The sequence below is a fragment of the Labrus bergylta genome, chromosome 12 (assembly GCF_963930695.1).
Source record: "Labrus bergylta chromosome 12, fLabBer1.1, whole genome shotgun sequence".
Taxonomy (NCBI): domain Eukaryota; kingdom Metazoa; phylum Chordata; class Actinopteri; order Labriformes; family Labridae; genus Labrus; species Labrus bergylta.
The window spans coordinates 9,338,974-9,364,085 of record NC_089206.1 but is presented as its reverse complement, the minus strand read 5'-3'; the positions used below and the strand labels follow the sequence as shown (position 1 = coordinate 9,364,085).

The 25,112-nt window shown below is 39.1% G+C and overlaps 1 protein-coding gene across 2 annotated transcripts in view; it reads left to right on the top strand.

Annotated features, from left to right (window-relative positions):
- The window catches only part of LOC109999982 (melanocyte inducing transcription factor), a 41,020-nt gene extending 17,023 nt beyond the window's left edge, over nt 1-23,997 (top strand). The window contains exons 2-10 of one of the 2 annotated variants that reach the window (XM_065961567.1): nt 2,016-2,256; nt 13,653-13,868; nt 13,983-14,078; nt 14,867-14,984; nt 15,937-16,029; nt 16,125-16,175; nt 16,330-16,405; nt 18,829-18,976; nt 20,048-23,997. In XM_065961567.1, coding sequence (XP_065817639.1) covers nt 2,016-2,256; nt 13,653-13,868; nt 13,983-14,078; nt 14,867-14,984; nt 15,937-16,029; nt 16,125-16,175; nt 16,330-16,405; nt 18,829-18,976; nt 20,048-20,443 — 1,435 coding nt within the window. In that variant the 3' untranslated portion in view covers nt 20,444-23,997. Of the gene's footprint in view, nt 1-2,012; nt 2,257-13,652; nt 13,869-13,982; nt 14,079-14,866; nt 14,985-15,936; nt 16,030-16,124; nt 16,176-16,329; nt 16,406-18,828; nt 18,977-20,047 lie in introns of both variants that reach the window. The other variant, XM_020655178.3, reaches the window with a different exon arrangement.
- The last annotated feature ends 1,115 nt before the right edge of the window (nt 23,998-25,112 follow it).

Sequence of the window (25,112 nt, the reverse complement as noted above, 5' to 3'; positions counted from 1 at the left end):
TTGTAGTGTATTTGTGCAGGGTTCAGCGGGTGTGGCATCAGACAATGAGATTATATGCAGCACTAGGGGGAGAATTATGGTATGCCGGGGGCTGAATACGCTGTAGAGCGAAGCTGTGTTTGACTGGACTGGCTAATTAGTGCGATTACTGCACAGCTGGATTGGCCAGACGTTTTACTGAGTTTTGTCAAAGAGATCACTCACTCGACGAAGGCTGCATACCCACGACTTCTGCTTCAGCAGAGTCTCTCTATTTTAGGAGTGCAGGACGCTGTCTGGGGAGCAGCCGTCTAAATTTAAGAGAGTGGGAAAACTGAAGCAACCTTTTATGTAAACTCTTCCTCTTTCTGTTATATTAGTGTCTTTAATGCAACAAAAAGCCTTCTGTGAGTGCAGCTGCTCTCCAAAAACATCCTAATGAGATAGTTCAGCTGTTGGAAAAAATGGCTTTTTCATTCTTCTAATTGAAATATTTATCTTTTCTAAGAAATATAAAACTACTTTCAGAGAAGTAAGGCTGTAATAATTACTTAAGTTAATTTTTTTTACAGTAAAAACTGCTCATCAAAAGGATTTCTACAAAGTGCAAGTTAAGAGTCCAAAACCAAAAGACATGTTTTTATTTTATTTTATATATGATGAAGAAAACCAACATTTACTTGCCCTCTGAATTGCTTTGAGAACCTTTTGCTGCTATAGCACCATAATTCCCCAGGTGGGAAATCATTTAAGTGCATCTACCAATTAGGCGCCCTTTTTGATTGCAGGTTTTCAGCAGCTCCATTAAAAAAAAAGGTCAGCCGTCACTGCATCTTTGTAGTTTAACGTTAAATTATCTGAATTATCAGTCAGTGTGTGATATCACATTTGGTAACAGTGCTGCGAAAGCACCCGAGGCAGGATGTGTATACAAACAGTAGGAGATTCACACACACAAACACACACATCGTTGTTCTGCCCGATGTTCACAGTGACGCCTTTTTTATCCGCAGTTATGATTCTGCCACCACCTCTGATGCTAGCTCAGCAGTGAAAACGACTTGGTTCCACCAATAAGCCTCTGCAACATTTACATAACAGGGGCTGAAAAGTCCTGGCTCAAACTGGCAATGCGAAAGAGGCTAGAGAAGTTTGGTTTCTGAAACCAATACTGGTATCGGCTTCGATCCAGCCTCAACTATAGACTCAGTATTGATCAATGCATCTATCAAATTACAAAATGTATTGGGTCAAAAATATCTAAGCTAAGCTTCATGTTCATTATTTTGTGACAATAACAGACGACAATATTGCAGTGATAGTTTACTGTCAGTCAAAGGTAGCAAATGTCAGCAATCCTTTTTTTTAATACATTTATTTTATCACATTGTTGATGGAGGGGGGCTCAGTGTTTGCTTTTACTGAGAACTCATGGTCAGAACTGGTATCGGGAATGGAAAAAAAAAACAATATCTGAACATCATATTTTTGATTATCAATACTTTTTGATACTCTGTGTTTTTCAAATGATACAATTTCCATTATTTTAATGATAAATAATATTAATAGCTACTGAAGTTATTTTCTTCTTTTTACCACAGATCTTTCGACATATTTTTAACCAAAAAGCTGCTGCAAAGAAGTGACTAAGAAATGTCCCAATACTGGGTGCCTAGGACTTCTATATCAGAGTTTAAATATCTGTCTGTCTGTCTATTTATTCACTAGTCAATTGCTTGGTTAATCGTTGCTGCTCCAAAATTCCGATCTTTTCTTTTGATCTCCGGCCCTATCCACCTTCACGTTAAAAAAAAAAAAAAAAAAAAACTGCCTTCCCTTCGTCTTCTTTTCTTCCTCTCACCTCTCCCCCTAATCTCCCTCCTCTCTCGTCTCTCTTGCTTGACCTCTCCTTCCTCCTCTGACCTCACTCTACCCTCTCTCTGTTATCACCCCCTTTTCTTTTCCTTCTCTATATCCCTCCCGTTCTGATATCTTTTTCTTTTCTTTTTTCCCCCATCTCTCTCTCCCTCCAGCAGCAGCCCGTCGGACCAGCACAGCTCGTCCAAGCCCCCGCTGAGCTCCTCGGCCATGACATCACGCATCCTCCTGCGCCAACAGCTGATGCGGGAGCAGCTTCAAGAGCAGGAGCGGCGGGAGCAGCAGAGACAACAGGCCTCTCAGTACCCACAAAGCACTGCGGCACAGACCCCCGCTATCAATGTCAGCGTGCCGGCCAGTTTGCCACCTTCTGCACAGGTGCCGATTGAGGTATTAAAGGTAAGAATCTGTGGTTCCAGTATGTGTGGAATTTGGGAAATTGCGCACAACATATGTCATTTGTCAATGTTTTTTACAGTGTAAAGTTTTCCACCTCTGGATTTAGAAGCTGCATGTGTCACTGTAGTAGTCAGAACGCCCCATGCAGAGCTGTATTTATAGAGTTTATTGAGCCATGCGTGTGTGTGTGTGTGTGGACAGTCAAGCAATTGTGGTTTTACTACAACTGTGTGTGAAAAAAAAGGGAAAAAACGGGGAGTGAGTGAAGTGTGTTAAAATGCGTATATGGGGATTATCTTTCCTGAGAGAATTCCTCTTTAATGCATGCTGTGCTTCCAGCCATTTGGGTTTAGCCATCTTTAATCCTATTTGCTCAGCTAGATTCACATCTTTTCATAGCTTTGATTCGCTGGCAGTCCAAAGGGACGGGACACTGTTGAGATTTTCTGTGCGAGTAGAGAGCGTTGCATAGGAGGGCACGTTATAACCACACAGTTTGGTAAGTTTTCCTGGTTTCTCTTCTATGTGCGATTCCAAAAGAGTTTTTATCATTTTCCAGGAAATAGCGTTAAGAACTTTTTTTTTTTTTTTTTGTGCTGAGTCGTGCACTGGTGAACATGTGCAGCTGTTATTCAGAAGTTTTGTGGTCACATGTATTCTTTGTGTCTTGAGCATTTTCCTCTAATTTAGTGCTTAAAGGTGTAAAAAAAAAAAAAGAGTGGGTTTGTGATTCTTGTTTGTGTTATTTGGCAAGTTCGGCAAAGTAGAAAGATTTTGTTTAGTTCTCTTTTTTTTCTTTTCCTGAAAAACTCAATAAGTCGCTAAACTACAGTTTTGTATTTGTTCTTTGGAAAATGTGATATTTAGTGTATATTTTTGTTGAGAAGATAATGGAAAAGTTTGACATGGCGACACGTGTGTACTTGTATATGCGTGTGTGCGTTTTTATATGCTCCTTCTCTCTAATGAGCTTGTGGTGTCGCCGTCAATTATGATATTACTATTTTTTCTTTTCTTTTGTTAAAGAAAATGTGTGAGACAGGAAAGTGTTGTGCAACTTGTCAAAGCCTGGCTCAAGGGCCATGACAAATATGAGAAAGAAACCAGTGAATGATTTATTGTAAGAAAGTAAACTAATGAAATGAGAACTGCAAACATGTGTGAGTGTGTCCGTCATGTAAGGTCAGTAGTGTGAATGTGTGTGTTTGGACTTTCAAAAATGACTAGAAATTTAAAAAATCTAGGTGCCAACACTATCTGCCTTTAATTAACATCAAATGTGCATATTCATGTAATAATGCCTTTGATGTGGAGTCATTAAGAGTAATGTCATCTCAGACATTGCTGTTAAGAAAACGTATATGTAACTGAAATAATATGGACCGTGAAGTTTCCTCAATGGAGATCTCTCCTGAAGGATACGTCTATATAAGTTCTAACATCACATTAGGTTAAGTATAAAGTAATGATTTGTGGGAGCTGGTGAATAATCTTTTTTTGAACTAAATCCCATCAACAATACATGCGGAGATTTCATGGCTACTTTGCTCAGCCGTGTTTTCAGCACCCTGGATGTGTGTGGCATGGGCCAGCAAGCGCAAGACAAATACAGTATATCCATTGAAAACACTTCCCTCCTCATGCAGCGTAAACATTACTTACTCCCTATAATCTGCAGCTCTTTGAGAGGTTTAGGACGCCCCCCAACCCAAACCCTGGGCCTGCGTACAATACATCAAGTTAGAGTAATTTTTCTGCTTTGGCCGGAGCTTACAGACATTCTTCATTGACTGAAGCCCTCAAATGAAAAGGCCGTTCCAGCTTGGCGCTGTTGAGCTGGGTTAACCTGCTCCCCTGTCTGTGGGTAGATTAGCACAGTCCGCACACACAGCTCAGGGGTACCAGGCAGAGCTGCTGGACCTCAAAAAGTGCAAACATTAAGCTCAGATGAGTTTATCTAAAGACTGATTGGACCCTTAATTAACCAAGTGACCTCTGACCTTCTGAGGAATAAGTAAGGGATCAGTTTAGGGATCAAGACAAAGGCGAGCACAGCCTTACCACACACCGAACGCTAATTCAGTGAAGAATGCTCATAATTAGCTCCCACTGCTTTCATTCCACGGCATATTTAAGAGAAAGAAGAAAAAAAACACGGCTTTGAAAATTTGTGTAGGATGACTTCCTAAAAGGGTTAAAAAATGATTTGTACAATTTTTTTTTTCCTCCAAAGGAATTATGGTGCCATGAAAAGAACAAAGTACTCGTCTACCCCCCCAAAGTACAAATTGTACGATTCTATTGGATTATACAATGAGTGTAGCTCGTGACCATAATGCATCAGAAAGTGTGCAAAGATATTTCAATCAGTGCAAAAAGACATTTGATAAAATTGCATATTTTTTAATCTCTTACTAAAAGAGCTTCACATTTGCAATTTCAATATATGCCGTGGAACACTTATATAATGCATGTTACTGATTATTGATTATGATTGACATTTTATAGGTTTTCTCACAACAATTGGACAAAAGCATGACCTCAACAGATATGAATAGTTTCAGGATGAATTCAGAAATTCGATGAAAAAACCCACAGTGGTTCAAAAGTAAAAGTAATAAATGTAGGACTACAAATATACTGCAAACAAACACAGCAGCAAAAAAAAAGTGTTACTGTGTACATTCATCCTTTGCAAAATAAACAAAAGGTAGAAAGAGCAGTGGGAATTAATCATTTTATTCTTTATTATCCTTTATAAGATTGTTGCATTGCTCCCTGCACTGTATAACCTGTGGCTTTACAATATTGCTCTATTTAACTTTATTAGCTCTCTTATTGTTTGCCAGCTGCACACGTAAAGCCTGTTATTTAGCTAATGCAAATTTGAGCACAGCATTAATCATTTAAGATCACACCAGTGTTTCGACTACCATTATATTAGGGGTGCCCCCCCCAACGGCACTCCCCGCCCCCCCTTGATGGTCAAGTTCATTTTATTTTCTATTTAGCGCCAGATCACAACAGAAGTCAAAAGGATACCTTTCCTATAGAACAGGTCTATACCTCCTCCTTTTATTAACCAAACTTAATAGCCTGATGTTATTTATCTTATTTACACGACAGCATGTCATTTCTGTCTCTACATGGTCGCGCGTTGTTAGGTGGGGGTTGTTTCTGCTGTATAAATCCAATGAAGAAAACGTGAAACAGACTAAAGATTATAACGCCATTTAATCGGTCAAGGTCAGACAACCAAACACGCATGCTTACAAATCGCTGACAAAGTAACAGTGTTCACAGTGCTGCTTATATTCTGTTAAAAGTTGCAACCCACAAATTCCTTTCCATTTGGGTACATCACTATAAAACAATAAAGACAACATGACACTGATTTGTATACATAACAGATGTAGACTCTTTGTCTAGCAAACAGTTGTTGACAACATATGTTTGACTCCTACACAAATAAAAATCTGCTGCAATTTAGGTGTTTCACCCATATAAGGTTACAGCTTCAGACACCCAAAAGTAGGAGTGCTAACAGGTGGTAGACACACTTAAATAGTACATTTCACAAAATTACCAAGATGAATGAATTTCATGAAAATTCGTACTAACACACGTTTACAATTCTCTGCTCTCTGTAACACACACAGACACTTGCGCGCACACAGGTGAGCACACTCTCACCAGCGGAGGTCTGGGTGTGTGTGGTTGTGTCTCACGGACGCACACGCAATAATAAAAAGTCTTTAAGAAGCATCAGAAAAGAAAGTAGTCTGCTTAGCTTACTGGGCATGTCTCTCCCTCTCTGCCGTTACTCAGGGGATGCGCTGTTAGCATGCTGCATTCAGGGGTGCTCAGACAATGAGAGATGCATTCAGGTGCGCTCAGAAACGGGAGTTGCAGGAACAACTCGCAGGACCCCCCCCCCACGCCCCGCCCCCCCAGAGCTCTAAACCTAGGGGAAACGCTGCACACGGTTTGTTTTTAGTCTGCAATCAGCCAACCCTTTTGCATAAAGGCATGACAGCGACTCCGAGGTGGAGAGGGCTGCAGCAGGTCTGCTCTGAAGTAGCTGCTCACATTAGCATCACAGTTGTTGTCTGCCGCCTCCACAAAGCACGTTAGCTGCTTAACTGGGAGACAAAGTGGCCTATTCTTCTAGCCTCGCGTTGCAAATGAGGGCATTCTTGTTAATGTATCCTGGCTGGACTATCATGGAATGCCCAAAGCATGCTAGTTAAAAAAAATACCAATGAGTGTCCTCTCCAAGTACAGCAGGACGCTTTGTGCAGGGTTTGAGAGTCTTTTGGGTGGGGCGGGGGGGGGGGGGGGGGGGGGGGCTTTTTGCTAATGCCCGTGGGGCTGTTGACGGCTAAAAAAACAAGCGCATAAACAAGAAGCTGTGTTGTCTTCTGTGGGTGCAAGATGCTGTGAGTTGGCAGTAGTCACATTTCCAAATTTGTGTGTTTTAGAAGAAGTACGTTAAGTGAAGATGATGAAAGAAAAAGGTCAAGTCTGGAATCGCTCTTTTCAATTTTCCGTCTCTTTTATTCGAGGTTCATCACAGAAGACTCTTGTAGATTTAAGACCAATGCCCTGACATGTTCAGGCTTCTCAAACATATGTTGCAGTCAGAGACAAAGAGCCTGTACAAGTCCAGTCTGTGTTAATGTGTCCACTCTGTGTACTCACGATGAAAAGGAATCTGTTTCATCGTCCCGGCTCTTTAAAAACAGATACTTGTCTACCCCAGGACCAGTTCATCACAACAAAAGCTGCAGTATGTTCTGATAAGATCGAGATGTTCCACCCCGAGGTCTGCCGGCCCCCCCTGTGGGCCTTCAATGAACTCAGAGCAGTGAGATCATCTAATTATGTGTGATAATTTAGGAAATGCCGCAGGACAAAAAACAGGCTCGATAAAAAAGATGCTCTTTTTTAATGTTAAGATAATGGACATCAGCACGTTCAGTAAATAAACCATCTTTAAGTCGACCAATGAATGGAGCACCAAGACTGATTCATGACTGATTATTATTTATACACTAACGAACAATACATCTGTACATAAATCTATAATTCCCAAAAAAAAAACAAATTCAAGCACCAAATGTGACGTATGATGGCTCGTTTTATATCCTTCAATACACATTAAAGGTGATTAAATTAGACACGTTTGACATTACTGAAGAAAAACATTTCACAAAGAATCATCCAGTTACGGCTGACACCAACATTTTTCATAATGGATTATTCTGCTGAGTGTTTACTGTAGAAATCAATTTTTCACACAAGTTTGTAAAATGTTTTGACATTTGTGACATATTTGACATTTCTTAAAGCCTCAAATGACCTCGTCTAATTTGCTTGTTTCACCCAACAGAAACATAAAGATACTCAGTTAAGTATTCTAAAAAAACAGGCGAGTCCAATAGCAGTTATTTTGCACGCCCGATGTACAAAAGGCTATAGTCTTCGTCGCAGTGGTCGTGGGTTCAAATCCGACCTCGGCCCTTTGCTGCATGTCATCCCCCTCTCTCTCCTCCCAACATTTCCTGTCTCTATTTTCAGCTACCCTATCTAATAAAGGTAAGAAGCTGGGGCGCGCTGGTGGCGCAATGGTTAGGGCGCGCGTCCCATGCATTGAGACTCTCGTCTCGAGCGGCAGGCCCGGGCTCGCCTCCACCCGTGGCCCCTCTCCACATGTCATTCCCCACTCTCTCTCCCTGGTTTCCGACTCTATCCACTGTCCTCTCTCTGCATTAAAGGCACGAAAAGCCCAAAAATAAATCTTAAAAAAATAAATAAATAAAGGAAAGAAGCCCCCAAAAATAACTTTAAAACAAAAAGTTTTTAAAGAAGCAGCCAAGCAAGTTAAACATGAGAAAAAATACATTTTTTTATTAATTATTGATGCAATTTTAGATCATTTTCTGTAAATAAACTCGCTCATTGATTGACTAATATTTTTACCGTTAACATTTTTTTATTCAAGACAAATAAATACTTTTACAGTCTTAGATCAAACTGTTGCATTTACTGTGATATTTTGATTCAACGATATTTGCGCTGGTTTGCTTCTTTTCTTACTATCTGTCTTGTGCATTTAAATCACTCTTAATTACGTCTTTGATTCTATTCTTAGTGCAAAACAGAGCGAGAGAGAGAGAGACAGTGTATGAGGCTCCTGTAGTAATCCTTTGTTTCTATTTTTAGACGGTAACAGCTGTCAGCACTGAGGATGTGTGAATTTACAACTGACTTGGACACATATGAAGAGACTCTGAGTCAGTTGGGTTTCTGTACTTGTGTGCATCATGCAGACCAACAGCAGTGGTTTCCTACCTGATGGTATGGTACCCAAAAGAGGACACATGTTCAGATCTGAGGAGCTGTGAGATGATCAGCAGGATAGGAGAGAAGGGTTAAAATATTCTTTGTAAATAATGAACTGAATGTTTGAATGTCTCTGTAGATTTCAATGTTTAGTTTGTGCCGATGTGCTTAATAGTAAGGCTGTCAAACGTTAAAAAGTAATCTCCAATAATCGCAACATTTCAGTTCATTCATCGCAATTAGTCACTTTTAAACATATGCTTAAAATGTAATTATTCCGTATTTAAAAATGTTTAAACTGTTGAAATGTTTTGGCGTTGTCTTTAGCTGAGCGTTCTTTACTTGCTGTTTGAATTCAACCCTGCTTTTATTTTGACATAAAGTAAAGACCTTCTGGTAGATCAAAGGCATTACATTAGGACACTAACTTAACCACGGAAAAAGAAACTTGTTACGGATCAAAAGCTGAATATCAACGGCTAAAAGTGATGTTATAAAAGTGAAATGTTGGTGACATTAGGAGGATATTACTTTTGACCCGTCAACTGAGCCGTCTGAGAGGGGTTTTTTTAAGGTGAAATGAGACTTTCAAAGATGCAGCAGGTTGCATTTTTTAAAATAATTTAAATTCATCGTACTTACTTATTTCACAAATGATATCATGATAATGATCATGGCATGAACCTCTAAGAAGAAGTTGATTGAACTGGCAGACAAAATGAATGTGTGTCATGATACTAAAAAGGCTCCAAAACACATGAGCCAGGAAACAAGGCAAAAAAACCACACTAAAATATACACATATATACTGTACTGTATGTGTTGTAAACCTCACCTTCAGGCTAATTAACTAAAGTAACAGATAGAAGTCAGCTCTTGTCACACTATAGTGAGTGAAGATAGTTCCCACATAGAGAAGGAAAGCATACCCTGTAATCCCCGAGGTCAGAGGGGACGATGGCGGGAACCAACTGAAGGGACAGGCTGGATTAACTTTTTTAAATATGTTTCACACAAGCTAATGTGAACGCTCTAGATCATGACAACAGCTGAAGGACTGCAAGTAAAAAATGACATTTTGACAAAAAAATTAAAAAGATTCAAGAGTCCTTTCTTGTCATTCAGAGTCTTTACCAGGCAGGTTCACAGCAGAACAACATTTAATATATGTTAACACTTCAGCATTCAAACCGTCACTTCAAACCTTAATACTTTTTGTGATAAAAAATATTAATTGGATATTTTTCAATATGATGAGGCAGCAAAACTATGACCTGCGTTACATTAAACAGAACAAGGCATGATACCTCAGTACCTGCCTCCCACCCACCCCTGCAGTGTACACCAGACAGATATAGACGAGGCAAGGACCTAAGTACCTACATAGAGAGACAGATACAAATGACAATACAAATAATAACATAATAAAAAGACAAACAAACAAAAAGGTAGAAAGACTAGACTCATTCAAACCTTTCTGTAATTTGATTTGACCAAATTCTTTCTATTCATTAGAGATCAACAACACCGTACTTTCCACATATGCTGATTTCATATCAATCTTTTCAATTCTGTTATTCTGCATGTGTAGTTTTGATGTAGTTTAATATTTTGAAAAACAACAAATATCAAAGACTGACATCCAGAAAGGCTAAAATGAAAGGTTTCAGACTTCTGATTTATTATTCAGCTTAATGGATACATGAATGTTGTCTACATTGATAACTGAATGTGCAAACAATCTAAAACTATGATAACCATAAACATCTTTTTTTAGCTAATTAACTTTATTAACTGAATGCTTATTCATGTTTTGTAAACATGTGTATATGCTGCTTTCTTTCTGTTTTATGATGTGGATGCAAACATCTTTTTTGTTTTGGACAGTTAGTCACTTTTCAAGACCTTAAAAGTCAAACTTAAAATGTTTAAAGAAAATGAGTTAATAAGGACAGTGTTTCCCCTCGGTTTACAGCTTTGGGTGGGTGGGGAGGTGCGGGCAGACGGACGCCGACACAAACACTTGAAGGAATCTTGGTGTTCATGTATTACTTTTAATGACAGCTGTCCTGTTCTGTCGGAAAGGTATCGGAAAGTTATCCTTAAATGACTTCTTTCCCTGATTTCCGACTCTATCCACTATCTCATCTCTACAATAAAGGCACAAAAAGCCCAAAAATAAAAAAATTTAAAAAAAGGGCCGGCCCCCTAATATAATGGTAGAGGAAACACTGAAGGATATTTAAGGAGATTAGTTATACTCGGAGTAATGTGCCAACTTTTGTGTTAGAATCAAGTTGAAATCAGTTCCAGTTAAGTTTGATGAATGAAACGGTTAAGTAGCATTCACGGTTGTTTACCCATTTCAACACAATAACAACATAATAATTGGATTGCTTATTTGTGGCTCAAGTATTTCCTTCTGGATTAGGCTTCTAAATACTCTGCTGCTGCCCTTTACACGCCTTCAGTCTATTTTCAGGATCAGCGTCACTGTGGTCTATTACGTATAAAGCATTCCATTTGATTTTTTTCTGGATTTGGATAAAGTTTTGTTTGTGTGCTGGTGGGGACTGATGATCTGATAAGAGTGGAAATGATTCTCCTGTTGTTATATTGCATTTCACCAGTTATACTCCATTACGAGAACAAAGTAGAGACTTAACAGTTCTATCAGTGACCAACACTAATGCATCATTGTTCTGCACTTTAGCCCAAAGCGTAATTTACGTTCTGTGTATAGTATTTGTTCATCCCCCTCGGTGGCGTCAGCTTTACAGCCCTGTAGTGACGATTTACAGCCTCAGGTGATCACACTTGTACCTGAGGGATATATGTTAATGTTGCTCTCACATGAGCATCTCCTGCAGAACAATGATCGTGTCTCTGAGCACAGAGGAGACTCTCTGAAAGAGTTTCTGTTCTGCTGAGGAGGGGGGGGAGAAATTTGACTGTAACAGAAAGAGAGCCGTGCAGCCTGACATGGTTTTAATATTCATTACAAGAATAATCACAAAGACAGGTGTGACACATACATATCCAGGTTGTAAGTGGCATTTTACACTCCAAAACTGTTCAAATGTCATGTTGCATGATTATAAACTTGCACAAGTGCACTTGTGTTTAGTCTGATTATGTCGTCGTGTTAATCTCCATGTTTAATTAGCAATCAATTTGCATAAATATTGAATATCCATGCTTGGCAATAAAACAAGTCAGTGCATTTTTTTTACCCTCTTCTCATTAAGCTCTACTTTTTGTTCAAGCGGCTGCTGGGAGTGGGAGTCTGCCCGTTTCTTATGCATCGGTTCAATAACCGGGACCTTTCAACTGTCTAGTGCAGTGTGCAGACTAAAGGCACTTTACACAGAAGCAGAGGGAATATTCGAGGTAGCTTAGAGCTGGTCTACCGCCGGTGACCTCCTCAGCGCTGTTAATGAAGCTAAATCCTCTGGACTTAAGCCGAACAAATACATCAAGTTAAAAAAATGTACTTATTCATTGATTTTGAAACATAGCGAGCCCCTTGTTGCCGGTTAGAAATGTCATTTAGAGACGCAACCTGCAGCCAAAAAAGGATGTAACAGGCCTTATTCAACACAATTCAAAAGGCTTTATGTGCATGAAGTTATTTTTCCAAAGCATTATCACTGTTTAATGTGCAGCAATGAACTAGGAGCATACGCCTCGAATCCACAGGGTTAAAAAAAAAAAAAAAAGAAAAGAAAAGAAAGAAGTGGATGCTGCTAAGTGGTAGCCTCGGGCAGGTTTCAGTAAAAGGGGTGGCCTTGCCAAACAAAGGCTCCCAGTGTTAGCCCCACATCCTGACATCAAGTGATACGCCATAAAGGAATAAATTCAGATTTTACATATAACAACACAAATTTGTAAAAAGCTCATTGTGCTTCAGTGAGATTCCCTGACATGCATAACTAATGACTTTTCTTGCCTTTAAAGAGATGAGCCTGAGATGTGTGTCCTCATACGAGCAGGCTCAGTCTCCTGATGCATCCAAGAAGGAAGCAGCGGCTGCTCCTCTTAGTTTAGTTTAAGGGTTGAACACAGAGTGGGATTTTTTTTTTTTTTTTTGGTATTGGAAAAGTCGCTTTTATTTTCAATGATGCTTGAGATGCTTGGACACCACCATTATGAGGTATGTTTCAAATCAAAGTTATCTTTTGTAGAAAGAGGTTTTTTATTTTTTTTTCATAAAAAAATCATAAAATAGCATGCTAATAAATTCTGACTAATTTTACAACTTCTTTACTTTATTTAGGCCAGTGTAGACCATTTATTGTATCTACACTTAGTGTTCTTTCTATTATGCCTTAATTAAGTACGTGTTAGTCGTGGCATTAAAGAATGCATTCATTCGCCTTAAAAGTGCAAATATAGACTCCAGATGTGTGCTGGAGGGCAGCAGCACTGCTCCATTTCATCCTGAATAACTTTGTGTTACTGAAGTTTGTTCATTTGCCCACAGAAGCTTTACTGGATCATTAATGCCACGTGAAGGATTTAATGATCCACAGCAATCAAATCTATCTATGACCGTGGAGTGCAAAGCCAGGGGTGTGCATGTTGATTTTTTTTCTTTGCTGGAAATATGTGGACTGATTGTGCGGAAAAGCAGAAAGTAGAACTGTTTTCCACCGAGACTCTTTGAGATAACAACACTTGACAGCTTCTCCCAAAAAAAAAAAAAAAAAAAGGAAAAATGCATAATGCATCGAAAGCTTTGAAATCTGTGCCGGGGTTTATTTTAATATTAAAGTCACAACTTTGCAATGCTGGGGACAGGCAAGACTTTGAGGTATATTTAGAGTCTTTTAATCTAATAAAAGACTACATAAAGCAAAAACTCCTCAAATGTGACGCAGTTGCAGATTAAAGTGGGATTTATTGAAATGGACTTTTCGTTTGCAGCATTGACTAAGGTGCATATGTTCGGCAATTTTCTCCAATCACATAACATTTCTGTAATACATTTTTTATTTCCCTCCCTCCTTTCCTTTTCTCTCGCCCTTTTTCTGTTCGTTCTGCACCTTAAGGTCCAGACTCACCTGGAGAACCCGACCAAGTACCACATCCAGCGCTCCCAGCAGCAGCAGGTCAAGAGGTACCTGGGAAAACTTGGCTCTCAGGCATTGAGCTTGCCCTGCCACAACCAGTCCTCTGACCACGGGGGCATGCCGCCAGGGCCGGGCAACAGCGCCCCCAACAGCCCTATGGCCTTACTGACCCTGAACTCTAACTGCGAGAAAGAGGTGAGCTTTTAGTCACGCTTACCACTCACGTGTCTTTTTTTTTAGTCATCCAGCACTGATTTATTCATTCTAATCTGTATGTCTTTTCCTCTTCTTCTTCATCTCCTACTTTAGATGGATGATGTCATTGATGACATTATTAGCCTGGAGTCCAGTTACAGTGATGACATCCTCGGCCTCATGGACCCTGGACTTCAGATGGCTAACACGGTATGTGTGTGCTTACATCAAATCTTTGTCAGCGCTCAGCCTATAAACAGTGAAAGCTCTTCACTGTCTGAAAGGTCAGCACACAAGGCTTCGCCTTTGATATGTCAAGAGAGGAAAAAAAAGTCAACCTTTATTTTTTCATACTGAATGAAACTATTGACAAAACAAAATGTCAACCCTGTGCTTTGCCTTTGCTGTAAGCCATGTTGCTGCACTGATCTTAATGTTAAAGTTAGCTCTGCTGCATCTCCAGGAGGGGCAACAACCTCCAGCTGTTAGCCTGAATGAAGGGAACATCCGGATGATTTTGGGGGAATACTTCCTGAAGTCTTCCTAGCATTTTTTTTTTTTTATACACGCAGAGACGGGAAGAAATCGCTGCATCTAGCTAAGAAGTAGAACCAAACACAACCCAGCCTAAACCGCAAATGAAATGCATGTTATGTATGTGTGTGTGATGATTCAATAACTGACATACAATAAATAAGATTTAGTGCTAGGATTGCTACATATTTTCAGTCTTTAGCTAAGCTATGTTAAGCTAAGATGAATTCTCCTGGCTGAAGCGTTGCATGAGAGCCAGAGGGAACATTCCAAAATGTTGTACTTTTCCTTTAATGGTGAAATTCATCTTATTTGCATCTATTGCTCGTACAGTCAAACTTCACTGTAGGATAGGCGTTCCTTTTGTCCCCCCATTTTTCCATCATGCTTTTTCTGTGACATTGATTGTCATCTATACAGCGGTGGTTTGATTCTGACTGAATGTCCGTGCTGTGTGTCCTCAGATCGCTGTTCCTGCTAACCTCATGGACATGTATGGTAATCAGGGTATGTCCCAGCAAGGTCTGCCCATCAGCAACTCGTGCCCCGCCAACCTGCCCAACATCAAAAGGGAATACTCCGGTAAGCAAGAGAGACACAAACACTTCAAATATCCTGGCATCCACTATCAACTCTGTATCTGTTAGCTATCAACATATACAATCATTAAAATGTGTCTGTTTCATGGGATATATTAAACAATACTTGTGATGCTCTACTCTCAAAGGCCGCTATTCACAAACATTCTGAGAATCCTCTCAGAGAGCTCCTAACTTCTAGCAAGGAATTTTAGCCTAGGAGCGATTTAGGAACAATCTCAGGGCAACTCTGAGCGAGGAAGAGACAGAAACCTTTCTCTACTAACAAGTCAGACATTGTGAAATTATGAACACTATGACATGAGCACCTGTGTGATCATTTGCAAGACGTACTTTAAAAGTACATCGATGTTTGAAATCAGATGCTCACTTGTGCAGCAGCTTCTTCACACGCTGATCATGATATCAGCATGAAGAGCCTTCATTAGGGTTTGGATGCACCTGTGGAGGTGAACTCAACGTGCATTGTTCACTTTGTACCGAAAAAAAGTCATAGATGGATTGAAATGTCTGCACAAATATTTCTTGTCTGTTCTTCCCAACTATGAGTCAAAAATATTCTTCACAGAGTGTTTGGAGAACATTCCTCCATTTTCTCCTCAGCTTGAGAATCTCTTTTGCCTGTTAGAAGTCCTCCTCACTACTCAAAACAGTTTTACAATGTAGGAAGTCTTTTAAGGGCCAAGATGCTTTGTGAATAACTTTCATCTTTAGAAGGATTTAGTCTCAACTTTGAGGGGAGATTCTTAGAAACTGTCAAGAGTTTTCTTAGAATTTTGTCACCAGGAGTAGCTCTTAGTAGCCTACTTTGTACAGTCCGGTCCTTGTAATCCTCCTCTGTGTGGGGATGTTGTCCCCATTACTGACACTGTTTCTTTTTCCAATGAATACGAAATCATTCTTCTCATTTAATGTTGAAATTCTTTATCACACAGTGTCACAGTCCCCTGCCATCATGCATATGCTGGACAAGTCGGGATCCTGTGGCAAGTTTGACAACTATCAGAGGCCTGAAGGATTCCCCGTGGGTACGTGTGGTTAATATGCTACACAGTCTCGTTACTTTCACCACACTGTTGTGTGTGATGTGGTGTATTGATCTCAATGTTTCTTCCAAAAGCAGAGGTGAGAGCAATGGCAAAGGAGAGGCAGAAGAAAGATAACCACAATCTGAGTGAGTTTTGACTCCACTTTAAAAATGCTAAACTGTGATTATGCTTGCTGTAGTGTCATATCATTTGTTTCACTTTTGACTTGGAAGAAAATAAATGTAAAGATTAAGATTCTTTAATCATTTTTTTTTTATCTCTTCTGTTTCTGCTGTGTAGTTGAAAGAAGAAGACGGTTCAACATCAATGACAGAATCAAAGAATTGGGAACTTTAATTCCAAAATCCAATGATCCGTAAGTACCTAATAACTTACATTTTTAATTTGCGTTTATTATTTTTGTATATTTAAAGGCAAAGGCAGGGAAATAAATTGCAGGGAAAAAACAGAGACAACCTTAAATAGCGGGGATAATATCCTGTCCTTATGTGATTTTATCATAGACTGTCTTCTGTGCTAAAATGTATCCAAAATAATTTTAGATTTTTTATCTAAGTGCCCCTGGGCGCTGAGAGTCGGCAGCCTGTTGCAGCAGGCTCCGACTCACTATTTTGCTGCTGCAATGCCCGAATTTCCCCTCTGGGAATCAATAAAGTATTATCCTATCCTCTCCTAAAGTCAAATCAAGTCAACATGTCCCAAAGTTGCGGTTGAGTTTGTTTTTTGTTTTTTGTTTTTTGCTTTTTACTGTGAAAACCCCGTCTTTGTGTTCCTTCAGCTTCTGAAGGAATCACTGTTTGAGTGGAGAGAAAAAAAGAAGCACACAGAGGGAATGTTGTACCAAAAAGACTGTGGAATGCCTGAAGATAACCATAAGATTTGTGTATCTCATAATAAGTCCTCACATTAGCTTCAGATGACCTTTAAAAAACATTTTAGCCCTCCTCTCCCTACCCAGGAACAAACTCCTGACTCCAAATCAAAAAAGTGAACTTTAAAGGTGGACTATGAAGATTTGGTAGTGAAATTTGAAAGTTGGAGAAGTGAAACAATTCTGTGCTATTTTTTCTGAACTAAAAACACGTACTTTATTCAAAGGAAAAAATTGATCCCTGGAACACTGTTCGGAGCTATAAAGCTACCAGGAGAGTTACGGTTTCACTGTTGCGAGCCCCCCACCATAACTTCTCCAGTAGCATTTTATCTTCAAACAGTGTTACAGGGACCAAATTTTCCTCTCAGGGCAGTTTGTGATAGAGATACGAACATAAACCACAGAATCTGTACATTTTCCCAACTTTCACATTTCTCTACCAAAACTCCAAAGTGCACCTTTAATCAATAGGATTATTTTGACATGCTCATCTGTTTATGTTACGAAGAGATTCTTCATTAAATGCATAAGAGGTATGCACATTTAGGGCAGCTATATGGAAAAGGGTTACGAACAAATTTGTAAAGATTTAATTTGCAGATTATTGTCAATCATGATTTCTGTGTGTTCTGACACACATGTTATAGGGTTAAAAGCTCAGTCCTGACCCTGCCGCTGATTCTAGGAAGACCCCAGCAGCCCCTCTTTTGTTATGTCCTCCCCCCTGTGGTTGTTTTGCCAAACCCCAGCTGGGTGCTCCACCTACACACACGCCCACACTAACACACAGACTCCAGATTCACACATGCTCACAACTTTTTTAATGTGTTCTGCATGTGTGTGAACACAAGCAGTAAAGCTTAAATTCTCGCCACGACTTCACCCGGTGTTTTTGTTGCCAGCATGCTCATAAATTTGCAAAAGAAGTCAGGGCGAGCTGATGTGTGAACACAGTAGGTTATATTCAGGAAAATTCACTTGTGAGTGAGTGTGAGAGAGGGGGTGATGACGTTGAAATCCTGTGACTGGTACAATATTTGTGCAGATGTGAACAAGAAACTCCGTAGGATTTCCGGGGCAAGCTGTCTCACATTTTCTAGAAAAGTATTTTTTCTTTTTTTTTTAGGTGGTTCATTTTACAAATGAAACATGCATGTTCTTGTGAGCATTCAATATAATTTTTTTTCTTCAGTAAAACATGTAAAAACCTTACCCATGACCAATTTCAGCCAGAGACAGTGGAGATGTTGGGATTGAAAGACTATTTAAGATAGTTTTCACGCCCCGCTCACTCCCACCACCACCTTTAATTCTTCATCTTCAAAATCAAAGTCAACTTTATTGTCAATTTCAAAATATGCCAGACATACAGTGGAATCGAAATTTCGTTTGTTTCCGTCCCACAGTGCAATACAACCAAAATAAGGTAAAATAAGATAAGGTAAAATAGATAAATAAAATGAGGTAAAAATAAGATAAATAATATTTACAGTAATAAATTCTAAATTGTGCAAAAGGTACAAAATGGTAAATAAAATTAAATTAAATTTAAAGAAAAAGTGAACTTGTGCAATATGTGCAATCTTGTTTGGGGGTTCACGGTTGTTTGACGTTTGGGGTCATCCTTATGGCTGCTTGTGATCCCGCTTGCACAAACGCCCGGTGCGGCATTCAGTCCTGCAAAGACCTCAGGCCCTTGATCAGCTGTTCACCTCTGTGACCTCATTATTCTCCTCTGTCTCGTGTTTTTTGACTGAACCGAGAAAACCATGTCTGAGAGCTTTTCTGTGATATCAGAAGGGGTAAAAACGGATCTCTCCAAGTAGATATTGCTGCTTTTCTTTCATGAAAGGATCTTAGAGAATATAGAGGGTTAAAACAAATGGCTTGTCTGTGGTTTTAAGGGACATGCGCTGGAACAAAGGCACCATCCTGAAGGCCTCGGTGGACTACATCAGGAAGCTGCAGCGAGAGCAGCTTAGGACCAAGGAGCTGGAGACTCGCCAGAAGAAGCTAGAGCACGCCAATCGACACCTGATGTTGAGGATACAGGTACACACATTTTCATTATACATATAGAGCTGTAGAACTTGATACCATAAAGTACCAGTAAAATAAAAAAAACTGTGAAATGTGATGTTTTGATATTTCTACAACCTTCTGCGTTGTTGTTCAATCCTGAGGGGGAACTCACATTAATTTACAAGTCAGATCTATTTTTCCAAGTATTCTGAATGCAGGGCAAGTTAGCCTCAGCCGACCACAGAGGAAATGACAACTGTTCTATTGATGGAAAACGAGCAGAATCACTATTTGATGCAGATGTTTCACGAGCGAGTCGACTGTTCACACCATAACGTGTAGATAATGGATCACAAGGCGAGAGGCTTCAGGATCTTTGTTATTCTGCTCAGCTGCCATTGATTGATTGAACACAATGTGCATCCATGGTGATTATCTGAAGAAAATAAAACCTTTGATTGTTTACGCATGGGATTATAAGAAGTAAAGGAGTCATTCATTCACAATCAGACAGTCAATGACCAATTTTCTGGAGTAAACTATCCACCAGACATGCTCCAATGCCGTTTCTGATACAGAGCCTTGAGAGTTGGCCAGTAGCGATACCCCTCCTATACTAGTGCGATAAATGAATATTTATAATATTGGTGGAAAAACTCTTAATGTTGATATTTTATTTGCTTGAACTAACATGACACCCTACACCCAAGTGTTGTTGTTTTTGTAATTGTCATGCAATAATTCCCCTAAAACCCGCTGATTTTCTTTGTGCTAATTGATATATCTATCATATCTGTTCATTGACTGGCGTACCTCCCCCACTCCAGATACCTGATACCATGGTTAGGAAGTATGATGATATAGATACTCGCATATTGGAACATCTCTATGGTGTACTTATTTATAATCAGCCATGGTGTGAGTCATAATGTGCATTGACTGGCGTACCTGCCCCACCCCAGATACCTGATACCATAGTGTGAGTCATAATGTGCATTGATATCAGACTTTCTGCTGGATATCAAACCTGCCATTGAGATCATGGTGCAAAGTTACATTTTCAAAACCTTAACCTGTGAGTGCGTCCATGTGGTTTTTTAGGAGTTAGAGATGCAGGCGCGGGCTCACGGTCTGGCCATCGCATCCTCAGCCCTCTGCTCCGCTGAACTCGGGGCCCGGACCATTAAGCAGGAGACCGCTCTGGAGGACTGTCACCAGGACCTGTACACACTCCACCCCCATCACCAACACCACCCAGCCTGCACTCCAGAGCCGCCCGGCACATTGGATCTAAACGAAGGTCACTCAAACTTCCCCGAGGGCCACTACAGCGTCCACGGCAAGCCGGGCTCCAAACTCAACGACATCCTCATGGAAGACACCTTATCCCCGGTGAGAGGGGGGGACCCTTTGCTCTCGTCCGTCTCCCCGGACGCCTCCAAGGACAGCAGTCGCAAGAGCAGTGTAAGCATGGATGAGAATGATCAGGGGTGTTAGCACCCCCTACTGGAGGACACCTCGCCTGCATCTGCAACCGCCTCCATCTTGCTGTTTCTGTCAGCAGTTACTACACTCCCAGCTGCTGGAGAGGTTTCTTTTAGTTTGTTTTTATTGTTTTGTTTCCTTTTGTTTACATGTTTTGATTTTTGTTTTTTTGTTTTTTGTTTTTTTTTACAATATCTTTTATCTTTTCAAGCCCTTAACCTTGCTTTCAAGGACTGATTATGAAGTAATTTTGCTTTAATCAATACTATGATGACAATGAGATGCAAAAATATAAGTTTTTATATTTAAAAAAAAAAAAAGTACATTTATCTTTGGATAGAGGCTAGATTATGTTTATTTCTATTGATTCCAAAGAATCTAGGGAAGTGATAAATCATGGTCAGATGTGTAGATATTAAATGGTGAGATGAATGCTTTTTAAATCACTAGCAATAATAGATGACAGACAAAAATCTATTTATTACTTTAGTGCTTTACACTTCCTGTGTCTTAGATTAAACTTGAATGTGTCGATGCCTTATTACGATGTGTATACATCCATGTTGTCTTGCTATGCACATGTTTCTGCTGTTAGCTGTGTCTTTGTCACGCTTCCAGTTGAAATCTCTCCCCTGAAAAATATTAATCGTTTTTAGATTTGATCTTATTTATGTATCTATATAAACAGGACTTTATGTACACATTCCCTGAAACAAAAAAGTTTAAAGTATAACAAGGCATTTCAAAGAGCCTTGTGAGAGAATGATGAATACAAATAAGACGTTTAAATGTCTCTTTAAACACGCTTAACTAGGGCCCGACCGATATGAGATTTTAGGGGCCGATATCGTTATTGAGGAAATAAAAAATCCGATACCGATATATTGGCCGATATCTTTCTTAGATCTATCTTCGACCTGTAGAGATTTATAGATATACACATTTATTGCGGTGATCCCTCAAATGCAGTTATCAAGCACTTGTGGAAAAGATATCTAACGAAGACAAGATGGTCACTCAACTGGAAAGTTACTGTACATGTATGTGCATCACCGTGTCTAGTGTAATACCAAGATACTCAAATGAAATGCTATCTGACTGGGGAATAAATCTCGTAATATTGGCGCATATCTGCGATTAAATTAGCCAATACCGATAGTCACTTGATATGCTATTATCAGCCGATATTATCAGCTGGCCAATTAATCGGTCAGGCTCTACTCTTAACATTAGGAATTCAATTTTGATGAAGGCATATTTCAGGCTTTATGAGCAAGAAGCAGCACAATGATGGATAAATCCTTTGACCACCAGTGCTGATTATTCCGCAGTTTGTACGTGACTTTTTAATAATATAATTCTTACTGCAAAACAACCAAAACACTGAATTAAACAAAGAATGCAATAAATGATTTTTTTTTTTTTTTTTGTGTATATTTAAGTCTGGAAACTATGAAAATCGTGTCTCAAATCAAAGTTAGAACACATGCACACAAAGCTGATTTCACTCCATAGATCTGATTGTTACATAATCCAGTAATTCTTATAATAATCTGATTAATGCCAGAAAGATGAATCACTTCAGTTTTTTTTGGCACTTTTTTTTTTGTTTTTTTATTGTATTGTTGTCTGCAGTGATCGGACTGAACTGAACTGCTGCACCCGGTGTAACACAGCCATGTTTTGAAACAAGTGCTCACTTTTTATACTTGTCCATCCATTTCCTAAATTATTTTTTTTACAGCACTGCGGTGACATTTCACATCCAGTATGCTTTTCTTTTTTCCATTATGTGAACATTTGTATTGCCAAGGAGTATAAGGAGACTGCTTTTGTATGAAATGCATGACATTGTCAAAACACTGGAATGTCCTCTTTGTAATGTGGTTTGTACGCCTTTTCTTTTTTTTTTATCGAAGCATAAACTTACTATTGTACTGGCTCTTTAAATGCAGACTGTAGACTCTTTCAGTGTGCCGTTGTTCTTCTATTTCAGCAGTTTGTTTTCAGCAGTTGTAGCACAATGCATAATATGTATGCCTTTGTTAAAACCTACCTGCCATACATCGCGAGCCCTGTTAAAAGCACAGCCTCCATTTTTTTTGTAACTATGCAACGGTGGTAGACAATGTGATCTCCTTATGAATAAGCCTAAAAAAAAAAAAAAAGACTTCAAAGTAATTACATTTTCAATTGATTTAAGTGCCTTACAGTCGTGTATTCTGTTAACCTGTTGGTGGTGGAGGAGGAAGAGTTTTAGACAATGATGCAACAGTTTGTTGATGTTTAAACCGGTGTTTGGTGCTTCATGGTTACACCGAAGAGGCACCTTAGAAAGTCAAGGAAAGGGCCTTTTGTAAGAACAAGATAACACTTAAAGCCTCGCAGACTCAAGAACCACGAGGATGGGTTCTTTATGAAGGACTCCTAAAGTGTTCAGTATTAAATCGCTCATTATTTAATTACTAATCAAAGATGTTGATACGGTAGATTGTATAAGTTAACCAATGAATTTGATAAATTATTGATGATAATTATTCAATGTTATTTAATAATTCATAGAAATACTCTTTTTACATTTGACTTATGTACTCGTGATTATTTATTTCACATATCTTCATTTGATATTGAACACTTTGGGATGGCTGTGCATTCTGTTTTTTTTTGTGTGTGTGTTTTTTTTATTGTTATGAAGGCAGTGTTTTCAAAGTTGAACTGAATATTTCTCACTCTCTTTAGACTAGCATGAATGTAGCTCAAAGTGATGACTGCCAAAATGTGTTGTTGCCAAAAAGAAATCAGACACAGTGACTTTATTTAACATTATGAATTACAGTTTTTTTTTTACAGTGTAACTAATGCAACACCTCTTCTGTTACTGGTGTTACCCCTCCTAGAGTTACCATACCTGGAACATGATGGCAGTCAGGTCATGCATACTACACACAGGTTGCTTTCACTGTGAAAGATCAATCCTGTTCTTGGTAAAAGACGATTGACTAAAAAAAAAAAAACTCAAGATCTACTGGTATTTCGAAAAACTTTCAACTGCCTCTCACCATGGAGACAGCATGGATTACATGAAAACCATGAGTTGTGGTTGAAAGTCTATAAAAAGATAGAAAGTGGACCTTAAGTGGAGATTTTTTTTGTTATAGGTAATAGTGGCCCTTCTAGCGACACCAATCCAACATACTGAGCCTTAACAGAGCAATAAAGACAGGTCTACAGCACTGCCATTTGACTGAACCCCAGATCAGCTTTCTTTCTTTTATTTACTGAATAGATAAACCTTGAAATGTGACAGATCGGAGGGGACATCAGCATCACATTATGGGTAAACCACTAATGAAGAACTATCTCTCGTGCCCACTCTCATTCCTGCGGTTCACACTGAAGTCGTCCTCTGCTGATGTTGCTACTGTTCTTATTGTTACACTTTGTATGACATGAATGTAGCAATAGTTACTGTACGCACTGGTTTCAGATTAGTGAGTTGGAACTTGTTGGTACTCAAAAATGTGGAACTGTCATGTGAGAAATATTAAAAGTTTTATTTGAATGTTTGAAGAGCTTGTGTATTTTTTTTTTCTCCCTCAAAATCTTAATTCTCAGGACTTACAATCAAATCTAAAACTGCCAATGCTCACTAAGTTGTTGTTTTGCTTTATACCCCCTGTTGAGCCTTTACAATCTCTACACATATATTCAATGAATGTTTCAGAACAATCTTTAATTCAGTTATGAAAAGAACATTTAAATTTTTATTATACAGATGCACCGATTGGGAAAATCACTGCCCATACCGATACAGATGTTTGAAAGAATATTTAGTTTGTTTCATGACTTCTTTCGGTTCAACACTTCCACAATGCCACCATTTTCTCTCCATGTCTGGTTTCTATTTTTGCTGGATACCGGAGCCCGACGCATCAATTTAGCACAGGAAAGAACAAGCGGGACCGGAAGTCAGACACCGAAACAACATTAAAACATCCGGTTAATTTTCAACATAAAACACTCTGTTTTAACGGTTCAGAAAAATGACCGTTTGTGTGTTGGTTTATGAGTTTATAAGGTTTATATAGAGGTTTATACCACATACTTTGTATTATCTCACACTGTTATCTACATTCTATTCTTCCAGGTTATAAATGTTTCCATAGACATAAGCAGCTAATCGTGTTAGTATCGTAGCTCTCGGCTGAATTTGATGCATTATTAGCCCTATCGTAACACTAAGGGAAGTTTACAGTCAGCTGAATCAGCGCATAGAAAACTTAACTTAATCATTTGACTCAAATCACATTATTAATTACAGTTGCGTAGTTGCTTGTGTAACATTGCAGGAACTTACTATCTCGGGTTCGTTTGCATTTGCAAGTTACAATTCACATCAAAGTATTAATTTAGCCATTTTGTTAATGGGGCCGTCTATAAAGCCGGGAGACATTTGTTCTTGCATGAGGAGAGGTGAGGACGTGCTGCCTTTAACATGTTTTTTAGTCTGATTTAATTATGAAATAAGTTGCCTTATTTACATTGAACTTTTGTTGTTTTGTTAAGTTAACACATGTTGGTTTGAGCACTGTAAATAAATACTCACCTCTTGGAAAAATGTCATCTGCTGAGTTGCCTTTCTACCACCTTCCTAGACACTCCTAACGACTTTACAAACATT